This window comes from Micromesistius poutassou (assembly GCF_964030765.1).
Source record: "Micromesistius poutassou genome assembly, chromosome: 13".
NCBI lineage: Eukaryota > Metazoa > Chordata > Actinopteri > Gadiformes > Gadidae > Micromesistius > Micromesistius poutassou.
Genome location: NC_140283.1, coordinates 7,871,753 through 7,881,624, shown reverse-complemented (window position 1 = coordinate 7,881,624; position 9,872 = coordinate 7,871,753). Strand labels below are relative to the sequence as shown.

The following is a 9,872-nucleotide window of genomic DNA, read 5'->3' as shown; positions in this document are numbered from 1 at the left end:
CCTCCGATTGGTTATGGCACAGGGCAGGCTGTCGGCTAGTCTACCACTAACAGAAGTAAACAAACTCAATCCAACAGTGATAAGTGCGTCCTATTAAAGAATACATAAGCCGACTTATGCATTGAATAAAACGGCACTATTTTGCCCAGCTGTGTGCAGTGCAGGTCACACAATTACACAGAGGGAGCAAGGTATGGAAAGCAGCGAGAAATGTAATGCGACTATTGGTTCGTGAATCTTTTTTTCGTTTTTTTCGTACATTCAACACTCGACACGATGGACTTTCAGTCTTCCTTCTTAACCGCAACCGAAAAATAGTATTGTGGGCGGGGCTGGACCTTCCTAGGCAGGGCTAGTCGTCCAGCCTCGCCTTCTAACCAATCAGAGGCGAAAAGGGCGGTACGTGCCCCTACCATCCTACGAAAAAAAGATCCGCTTCCCGCAGGCCGCAGCCGTTAGAACTTGGTTCTAAATTAGCATGGTAATAGCCTCGCAGAGTGGATCAGTCCAGCAGGCAGACTGATTAAGTGACGTGTGTTGACAGTCACCGATATATCAATTGTCTATCGTGTATTGTTTCATGGATCAAATTAATTTAAAGAGAAGTTGAGCAATGCACTTTCGGCCTTATTTATTTAAATTGTTTATGTGATAAAAACGCATTCTAAGATTATTATTCTTATTTTTTTAAATGACTTATCTATAAAATGTGAATCGCGAATAATTTAGTTTTCTGGCAAGGGTGGCGCTGTCTGCCTTTTAGTCCCTGAAGTGCATACAACTTCCGGGTTTCAATGTTTACATGTGGGAGCTGATTTCAAACGTTTCATATCCAGATTTGTGCTTGGCTAGTGTTTGGGAAAACTACGCGCATTTACGTTTGGTTTAATACTGCACCGTAACGTTGTAAGGACAAACGTTTACTCGTAAGTCCATTTAATTTGCAAAGGTAACTAGACATGATCTGGTTAAGATAGCTACTGTACGTACCACAGATGATCCTGTTTAGCATTTTTATATCCGAGATTTATTGTTTGTTTAACGATTCTGGAAATAATAGTCATGAAAAAGAAAAGCAAACGTGCGCGGTTGTCTGATCCTTCACAAGAAAAAACCGTGAACGTAATTGCCAGTGGGTTCCAGAAATCACCTGGAAACAGAGGGCGACCACGAAAGAAAGCCACGCCGACCCCTCCACTACAACATGGTTTTAATCACAGCAACCCTCCATCACTAGAGCAGTCAGCGAGTTTTAACTTAAACATGACAGCAGTCGGCGTTACACAAAGTCATAGTGACAGCAAATCAAAAACATCAGGTGGGAATGTCCTTCTATTATTTTGAATTGGAACAAGATTACTTCACATTTGGCCAAGTTGTCAATGGCCAAATGTCAAGCCATTGTAGTCCTGCCTTTGTACTGCACTAGTCTGGTCACAGGCTGACCCTGAATACTAACATGTTTCAATTCCTACAGGTAGACTACCCCAAGCTCTCTGTCGGCTCTGCCATGGTAAATTCTCCCCACGAAGCTTACGGCATGCCTTTAACAAGTTGCCTCAGGATTTTGCCGAGCTCCAAGACTATGAAGACATTGCTCCCAGGTCATCCCTCCTCTTCCACACTGACTTCCAGAGGCTGGTGGGGGTGCCGCTGGACCGGGACCCACGGCTGTCAGAATTTGTCTGTAAGAAATGTTACACCAACTTCTACAAATGTCACAGCATCCTGCTCAGGTTTCTACAGAGAGTTAACCTGCTGCCTGTAGGAAAAGAAAACGCTAGAGACCGGTAAATATGATCAAATCTATAATTAATATATTTGGAACCGTATATATTTATATATACACATATACATATACACATGCCACTTTCCATACAAGTTTATTACTTAGTTGGCAAACATTTGTCTCTTTTTCAGGAAGAATGAAACAAGTCCTCAGTCATTGGTGAATCTCAGTTCAACAAGTATGTGATTGTCCTCTTTCCCTTCTTTGTTATCATGAGAACTAAACCAAGTCCCAATGAAAACTTTGCATCAATCGATTTCACAGATTTAAAAGAATCAAGCAAATAAAAGCATCCTCCATTCGATTTAACTCTGTCTTGCTGTACCTCACTCCTATCCGTAGTGCCGCAGTCTTTCACAGCCGACCGAAAGTGCCTCCACAGCCTAGTGTCCTGGGCTCACCACCACGGGGAGGCCTGCCATTCCTGCCCCGACCTCAAGGATGTGCTGGAGGGCCAGTGCTGGGGCTCAGTCCGGGCTGTGTGGGGCTGCTTGAGCGGTCACAGTCACATCATGGACACGCAGCGCACCGCTGGCGCCAATAGAGATTCTGGATATGTGGCCGAACTAAGCTGTGCTCTATCGGGTGGTGGCGAAGGGGCGTGTGAAGAAGGAGACGAAGGGGACGTCAACACGCAGGACGAAGAAGAAGACCAGGATGATGAAGTGGGGGGCCAGCCCAGTCTTTCTGCAGTTGCTCCACTGACGCAGCACTCAGGCCGGAACGATGGAGCTGCGTACCCAGAAGATGGTGAGGAGAAAAGATTCCCTACACCATCTGACACTCCATCTCTCTCTGTAGCTGGTGCTGATGACCAGTAGTGCTAGTGCAAGAGACCTTTTTTTTTTTACCACTGTTGCTCTATTTGTTTTCACTGTTGGGGGAGGGGGGTGCTTAGCAGTTAGATCAGTTGATGGGATGTTGGGCTGAGGAACAGACCCCTCCTTGGTGTGCGCGTGTGTGTGGACCTCCTGTGATGCAGTTACCACTTAAAATGTTATAATCTCCTTGCAAACTGGTACTGTATGCCATTAGTGATGGTTACACACTGGGAACATTCATAAAAGCATATGATGCCAGTAAATTTTGGTCTCAAAGTTAATCCTGCCATGGAAACATTTTCCAGTTTGTTGTTTAGAGTTCCTAGGCCGTGAGCAGGTGCCATTCCCTCCTGCAAAGCTGCACAACATGACAGCAGATGGCGAGATGTCAGACAGGTAAACACATACACCTAAAGGAATGTAAATAAACACTTGTTAACGCACTGCAACATTTGCATCACTATGAGAGCACTATAAGGTAGCCTCTTGTGAAGCACAAAGCATGGTCTATAATAACATGGGTATGTCTGTTTCCTGCATGATGACTCGTTTGTGCTTCTTGGGGAAACAGAGATCTATCTATTGAGGAGGACTTTGATGAGGGTAGGAAGAGAAACGCCTCAGACGACGAACTATTCCAGCCTTATCAGGATAAAAGGTTAACTCCTCTTCCGCGCTCAATAATCTTGTCTCATCCCAAAAATATGATCTATTGGTTTATTTGGTTTGAGTAACAACAATCCATGTTTTCATATTGAGTGCACCCTCTCTTCCCTTTTTGTGTGTTTGTTCGTCTAGGCCTCGGAGAGTGACGGGGCCAGGCAAGAGGAGGCGAGGCCCGGCCAGCCGAGAGGAGCCCAAGGTCCGAGGTAAACCGGGACCCAAGCCTGGCTGGAAGAACAAGTTCAAACCTCAAGGGTATGTTTTAAAATTTAAGTCTTTGTCCATATTTTACACTAGGGTAACGTAAGAACACACTAGATCCACGTATTTGGAAGATTTGGTAGCATGAAAATGTCTGGTCGATTTTAGCATTTTTTTTCAGCAATGAGGGACAACATTGTCTCGTATTACATTTCATCAGCCAATGACAGCCTCTTGTCTAGAGAGGTTTCACTTTACTTTCATTGTACAATCATTGAGGAAAGACCACAGTCCCAATCTAATTTGTGTTTAATTTGTGTCGTTTCTCAGTGAAGAGCTACCCAATATCTACAAATGTCCTTATCAGGGATGCACAGCAGTATACAGAGCCACTGATGGGCTTAAGGTCAGACCTCATACATGTTTACAATGTAAAAACAGGTTTCCTATGTATTATATTACACAGAATGCTATCATATTCCATAACAGAAGTATAACCACTGAAATTGCTGCAGGGGTAATAATTATATTCTCGTATTGATATGGTTTCTAGAAGCACATAAAGGAGCAGCATGAGGAGAACAGAGAACGGCCATGTCCTTATCCTGGCTGCAACAAGATCTTCATGATTGACCGCTACCTGCAGCGACACGTCAAGCTTATTCACACAGGTGAATTAGGTCACTTGTCTTTGTTACCTTCTTGTTACCACCTCCGCCGCAATGTAGTGGCTTTCACTCAAACTCAGGACTCTTTCACTGTGACATAGAAATACCTTGATAATGACAATAATTCAACAACATATTTGTGTCTTATTGTAATTCTTTCAAAAGTATTCATCTGTTTACATCCTGGTGACAATTACCCAGTCTTAAATGTATATTTATTTTTGTTTAGTAACACACCTGTAACCTTGCACCCAACGTGAATGAGCAGGACAATGTCAGGGTCATAAAAAACAGCAGACATTACTAATGTGTCTTGGTACAGTGCCGCTGTTGCTTCTTTGTCCCCATCATGGCAAAACATTGCGTCTGAATGATAAAGAAAAAACACTGCACTACTCCCCCCTATAGTGTGTCTTTTTGTCCTGTTTTTGACGTCATCATGGTGTTTCCAGATGAGAGGAACTACATCTGTGACCAGTGTGGTCAGACCTTCAAGCAGAGGAAGCATCTATCAGTTCACCAGATGCGTCACTCCGGAGCCAAGCCACTGCAGTAAGGCTGTCACAGTGAGACAATCTGGAGTCCTGAAAACCTTCTAAACCAGGATATCGAGCAGTTGTCGCATACAGTTATGCCCCTTGAGCTATTTCACTTTGTCCTTTTTTAAAGCATTATTTCACCCATTTTGTATATTTCTCTTAATATCATCCACCTGACTTCCGCCATGAAGTAAACAAAAAATATATACTGATCAATGTCATAGTGATCCTGTGTTTAGTGAAACTATTAATTTTGACCTCCCGCACAATGTCCTTTCAAACAAGTTGAACGTACCTTTCTTTCAAACTGCCAATCGAAAAAATCGATCCCACCTCAGTGCCCTCCTTCTCTCTCCCAGGTGCGAAGTGTGCGGCTTCCAGTGCCGCCAGCGCGCCTCCCTCAAGTACCACATGACCAAGCACAAGGCCGAAGCCGACCTGGAGTTTGCCTGCGTCCTGTGCAGCAAGCGCTTTGAGAAGGCCCACAACCTCAACGTCCACATGTCCATGGTCCACCTGCTGACCCAGGGGGAGGCCCCGAGAGGCGTCCCCCTCCAGCAGCAGCCCACGCCCAGCCAGCTGTACTCGGACTCGCACACAGTCACAGAGACGGGAGAGGGGGTCCATCAGCAAGAGCAGGAGAGATGACCGTGGAGCGCCAACCGTTTGCCCCGGTAGCTTCATGGATTTGTTTGGGGGGGGGCCGTGGGGTTTTTTGTGGAAAAAGACACTGTGTTTACATGGGTCCTGATCTCAGAGGGATACGCCATGTTCTCCTCGTTTACAATATCAGACCTGTATGTCCTGATTGACAAACTGATGCCAACGATGATTTAAAGAAAACCGTTAAAGCAGTAAAACAGGGTGTAAACAGTAGACAAACAGTCATTATATCCCCATTTTGATATGTAGGACAGGTGGAAGAAGGGTCAAAACTACAGCATGGAGCTCCAAGGAGAGTAGAGGATACTAGCTGAAGCATAGTGATGACCTTGCTGGCCACCCAAACCCATTTTTTTTTTCTTCAAGGTTAATTTCAGTTGGTTAGATATGGACTCATTTTAGCACTATGCATATTGAATATTAATTTATTCCTTAAAGAGCACCACTGACATTTAAAGCTGCTGTAGGTTTGATTTGAGGGTTGTACAGAGAGCAGAAGAGATTTTGAAACTATAAAACTTCCCTCCCTACGTTTCTCCGACATTGTGAAGTCTTGCATTTCACATACCTTTGATTGACAGGCAAGATGGATTAATTGGCTCATACAGAAGCCGGCGCAGTCAACTTGAAAGGAATATTTTCACAGCACATTTAACTAATAGCTGACGGATGGCTATACCATTTCAACAAATCATCTTGAATCTTAACTTTTTAGCTTTGAAACAATAATGTATTCTCCATTACTACACCATGCATTTCCTAAATTTGAAACCATATATTGATTGTAGCCAACCTGTTCTTCCAGACTGCTCCATGGACTGTTGTCGACTCATAGAAACATAAACCTCTTACGTAAGATGTTTTTATTGAGTTATTCTGAGGAATAAAAATGATTTTCAACTATATAATGTAAACTGTGCAATGGAAGATGCAAATGTATAATACAGACTTTATAAGTCACGTGTGTGTGGTTCATGACCTGTATGATGTGTAGAGGGGTTTCTGATGTATGTTTGAACAGCAGTCAGTTTCTAAGACCATAAATATAAGCACTGAAACTACAACAAAATGACATCCCCCAAAACACAAGCTTGCATTGAAGATGGGTGGGACATTTCTTGTCGGCCTCACGCTCAAGCATTTGAACACAGGTCAAAGGTCCTCTTGGTCAGTCAGAGGAAATCCATCTCTTGACTGAGCCTGGTGGGGCCAAGGAGTGTGGAGAGGGCTGCAGCCACCTCCAGGTCCAACTCCGCACACAGAGACTCCAGCTGTAACGTATCAGGGGGACACATTTTTGTAGGTCCAGTTTAGAAATACAGATGCACCGCTTTACAGATCACATCACTTGTGACATAATGTACCTGGCTATGTTGGGAGGAGGAGAGAGCAGTTGGGGGGGTCTGGGATATGGTCCTCAGTAGAAACTGCCGGGCTTGACCCAAGATCTGCGAGGGCTCCATCTGACAACAAGACACACACAGCCATCATCATCTATCAGTACTGTCCCGCTGTGGCAGAGAACACTGTGAGTTGATGCACAGTTAAAACCCACAGACTGTATAAAATACATTTCAACCCATGCCTCGTCACCTGATTGACATGGGGTTCAGCCAGTAGATTGGGTGTGTGTCCATCCAGGAAGAGTTGAAACAGACAGGCATAGCAGAGGACAGCAGTATGGAGGAAACCTGGACACAAGACTGCCCTCTTCAGCAGCTCAGGGCTCTGCTCCAGCAGCAAGCTGGAGGAACACACATAACATAAAATTGTTTCTATTTTGCTGTCGCACTGCTGTAGAAATGTGGTGATATGAGGAAAAAAAGAATCACCTGTAGAATGCCAGGGACCTCAGGCGTGTGTACTCATCCAGTGTTGCCATGGTAACTGCCCGGTAAGGACCTTGATCTAGTACAGGGGGGATGGATGAGTGTGGATGTCAGTGATTTTCAAGGTAAAAATACAAAAAGGTACAAGACTTCTAACTGAACAATTATTCAATGAAGGTAAAGTCTTGCTACAGCTTCCAGTAACCATCGTCTGACGAGTGGTAAACACTATAATGAATTTGGACTCTTAAGTGCCTGAGAGGACAGAGGCAGACAGTTCAGTGTACCGGCTGGCTGAATCTTGAATATCAGATGCCAGTCTGGAGAGTCCACGAGCACCGTCAGGAGGTCAGTACACATCTCCCTGGACCCCTGCCTGCCGGACTCCTACGCACAAACAGCACAATGGGATCCAACTAGTTCATATTTCTTGTATTATGTTTTTTATGACGGATGGGTTAGTTATGAGTTATGAATAATGTACAGGACACCGACGCAAAGCTGAGGTGTCTTGCTTTGCCCTGAAGGGGCCTATTTTTAATAATGACCGGCGACGTTCTATACATTATCCCGCTTATTACATGGCTACTTGCCAAAACGAAAAAATAACTTCACACAGTGTGTCTTTTTACAATTTATTTGTTACCAGCATTCGTAGTGTTGATCAGCAGAGAAATAGTCCGCCAAAGACGTTGACGTCGCTTGGAGTATGCTGGGGTTGATAAGTTACCGGACTACTTGCGGAGTGATACGAAAGAGGTGAATCAGAGGCCAAAAATTCCACTTTCGTTGACAGCGGTCATTACATGCTTAGCAACGGTCAATTATCGATAATATTTAATAATAATTGGCCGCTGGAAGTCGGGAAGGCCCATGCAAGTGAACGGAGCATTCAACAGCATTGAGAAGAGCCATGTAATAAATAAATAAATAATTAAATAAATATATATATATATATATACACATACACACACACACACACACACATATGTGTATGTACAATATGTATGTATGTATGTATGTGGGGGGGGGGGGGGGGGGGGGAGTTATACAATACATATGTGTAAACACACACACACAAACACATATATCTATATTTTAAACTTTGGTTTAAATACATTGAAGAATAACAATCCAATGGTAGGCTAGTTTCTAGAAGGCCAGTGTTTGTGTGAGAGCCTGAGTCAACCATTCGTTTCAGTTTGTGTGTTCATCTGTGCATTACCTCAGGGTAAAGGACTGTAGCCAGAGTGTCAGTCACACAGAGGAAAAGTAGAAAGACCAACACCTGGAACAAAATAATAACTGATATAGTGAGAGGTTTGAGGTTTAAAACACACACACTCACATACACAAGGTTAGGTCGAACCGGAATTGAGTCACAATATTTGTCAAAAACAAACCAAAAATCAATAGTGAAGCTTTATGCTTGTTCAGAGATAGGGGTGGAGAGGTTTCAAGGCTAGTATTCACTCGTCTTGTAAACAAAATGTCACTCAACATCATGACATGACATATTTTTGACCTATTTAGATCCATATGGGAAGTCACCATTTTGTAGGGACTTTTCTAAATTTGCCAGATTAAATCTTGTTCCCTATAAAGTGCACTATTCATCACCCAAGCACTGTAAAATAAGTGAACAATAAAGGAAAATTATTTCCACACTAAATCCCAGATGCTTAGTGTTTTTTATTTTCAACAGTGCCACAGGGTGATGTGACCACCTCGCAGTTCACCCTTAACCCTCTCCACCCTATGCATCCAATGTAAATCCTGCTTTAAACCTCTTCTTGGCGTTCGCTGTCTTGTATGTGGACCTAGGTCTTTAGGCAGCTGAAGGAGCTGGGCTTGTCATTAGTTCTGTCATAGCAAGAGGGGAACTAGTGCTGGGGGAGTGTCTATCTTATTATACTCCTATACACAGGGCAAGAACGCCCCCTGCAGCAACAAAAACAAACAGGATTTTACGAGGGGGAGGAGCACAGCTTTCAAAATACAATTGATCAGGTTTTGGGTGAAATTTAATTGAGGTGATTGCTGCTATCTGTAGCTATGGGAATGTACTACAAATATGTCTAGGTCATTTTTTTTATTTTTATAAATACTAATTATAAACGTTAATCTTACTTTAAGCGACCAATACACATCACACCGATAGTCAGTTCTCCGGTGCCTCATTTGTGTCAGAATTGTCCCTATTCCCTGCCTTATTTAAACCCTTAATAATTCTCTATATCGTGTTCACTATAAGGAACCATAGGGATAAGGGAACCGATACCCAACTAGAACACAGCCATAGTCCCCTATGGCGTGCAACATGGCTCAGGCAGAGTGGCAGGTAAAAGCAGTTCTTCCTCACCTGTGTGCAGTGCTTGTCCTCCCTTTGCACCAGTGTTTCCAACGTTTCCCTGAAAGCCTGGCCCTTCTTCCCTTGCAGACCCCCCTGGCCTCCCCTGGCGAGGTGCAGACTGGAAGCCAACAGCAGAGCTGGAGCTTCAGGCAGTGGCGACAGCGCCGCCTGCTGTGAGCTGCAGATGATGAGGAAGAAGACACATACAACTCATGGTAAAGTCAAGAGGATCAACATATGGCCTGGAAAGCCCAAGCGCAATGTACACAGTTCAGATGGATTATTCAGTGCAGCATTAAGCTTCAACTATTCACAATGCATATCATTTCTTCCACATTACTACTAT

The 9,872-nt window shown here is 43.8% G+C and overlaps 2 protein-coding genes across 4 annotated transcripts in view; one reads left to right on the top strand and one right to left on the bottom strand.

Annotated features, from left to right (window-relative positions):
* The first annotated feature begins 796 nt into the window (after positions 1 to 796).
* Positions 797 to 6,284, top strand: znf276 (zinc finger protein 276). 3 transcript variants are annotated; one of them, XM_084477538.1, is made up of 12 exons: positions 797 to 926; positions 1,144 to 1,318; positions 1,478 to 1,790; positions 1,921 to 1,967; positions 2,132 to 2,539; positions 2,916 to 3,006; positions 3,182 to 3,268; positions 3,409 to 3,528; positions 3,805 to 3,880; positions 4,028 to 4,145; positions 4,595 to 4,694; positions 5,041 to 6,283. In XM_084477538.1, exons 2-12 carry the CDS (start codon positions 1,264 to 1,266, stop codon positions 5,327 to 5,329), a joined length of 1,704 nt encoding a protein of 567 aa, XP_084333664.1. In that variant the 5' UTR covers positions 797 to 926; positions 1,144 to 1,263; the 3' UTR covers positions 5,330 to 6,283. The 3 variants fall into 3 exon arrangements, with proteins under 3 accessions (XP_084333664.1, XP_084333662.1, XP_084333663.1); XM_084477536.1 differs by having other exon boundaries at positions 814 to 1,318; positions 5,041 to 6,284; XM_084477537.1 differs by having other exon boundaries at positions 814 to 1,318; positions 2,928 to 3,006; positions 5,041 to 5,336.
* A 203-nt stretch (positions 6,285 to 6,487) lies between these two features.
* Positions 6,488 to 9,872, bottom strand: part of fanca (FA complementation group A) — a 56,540-nt gene continuing 53,155 nt past the window's right edge. Inside the window, exons 36-42 of the mRNA XM_084477547.1 lie at positions 9,536 to 9,704; positions 8,399 to 8,461; positions 7,461 to 7,560; positions 7,177 to 7,252; positions 6,938 to 7,088; positions 6,709 to 6,807; positions 6,488 to 6,615 (exon numbers count right to left, since the gene is read on the bottom strand). Coding sequence (XP_084333673.1) covers positions 6,517 to 6,615; positions 6,709 to 6,807; positions 6,938 to 7,088; positions 7,177 to 7,252; positions 7,461 to 7,560; positions 8,399 to 8,461; positions 9,536 to 9,704 — 757 coding nt within the window. The 3' untranslated portion in view covers positions 6,488 to 6,516. The remainder of the gene's footprint in view (positions 6,616 to 6,708; positions 6,808 to 6,937; positions 7,089 to 7,176; positions 7,253 to 7,460; positions 7,561 to 8,398; positions 8,462 to 9,535; positions 9,705 to 9,872) is intronic.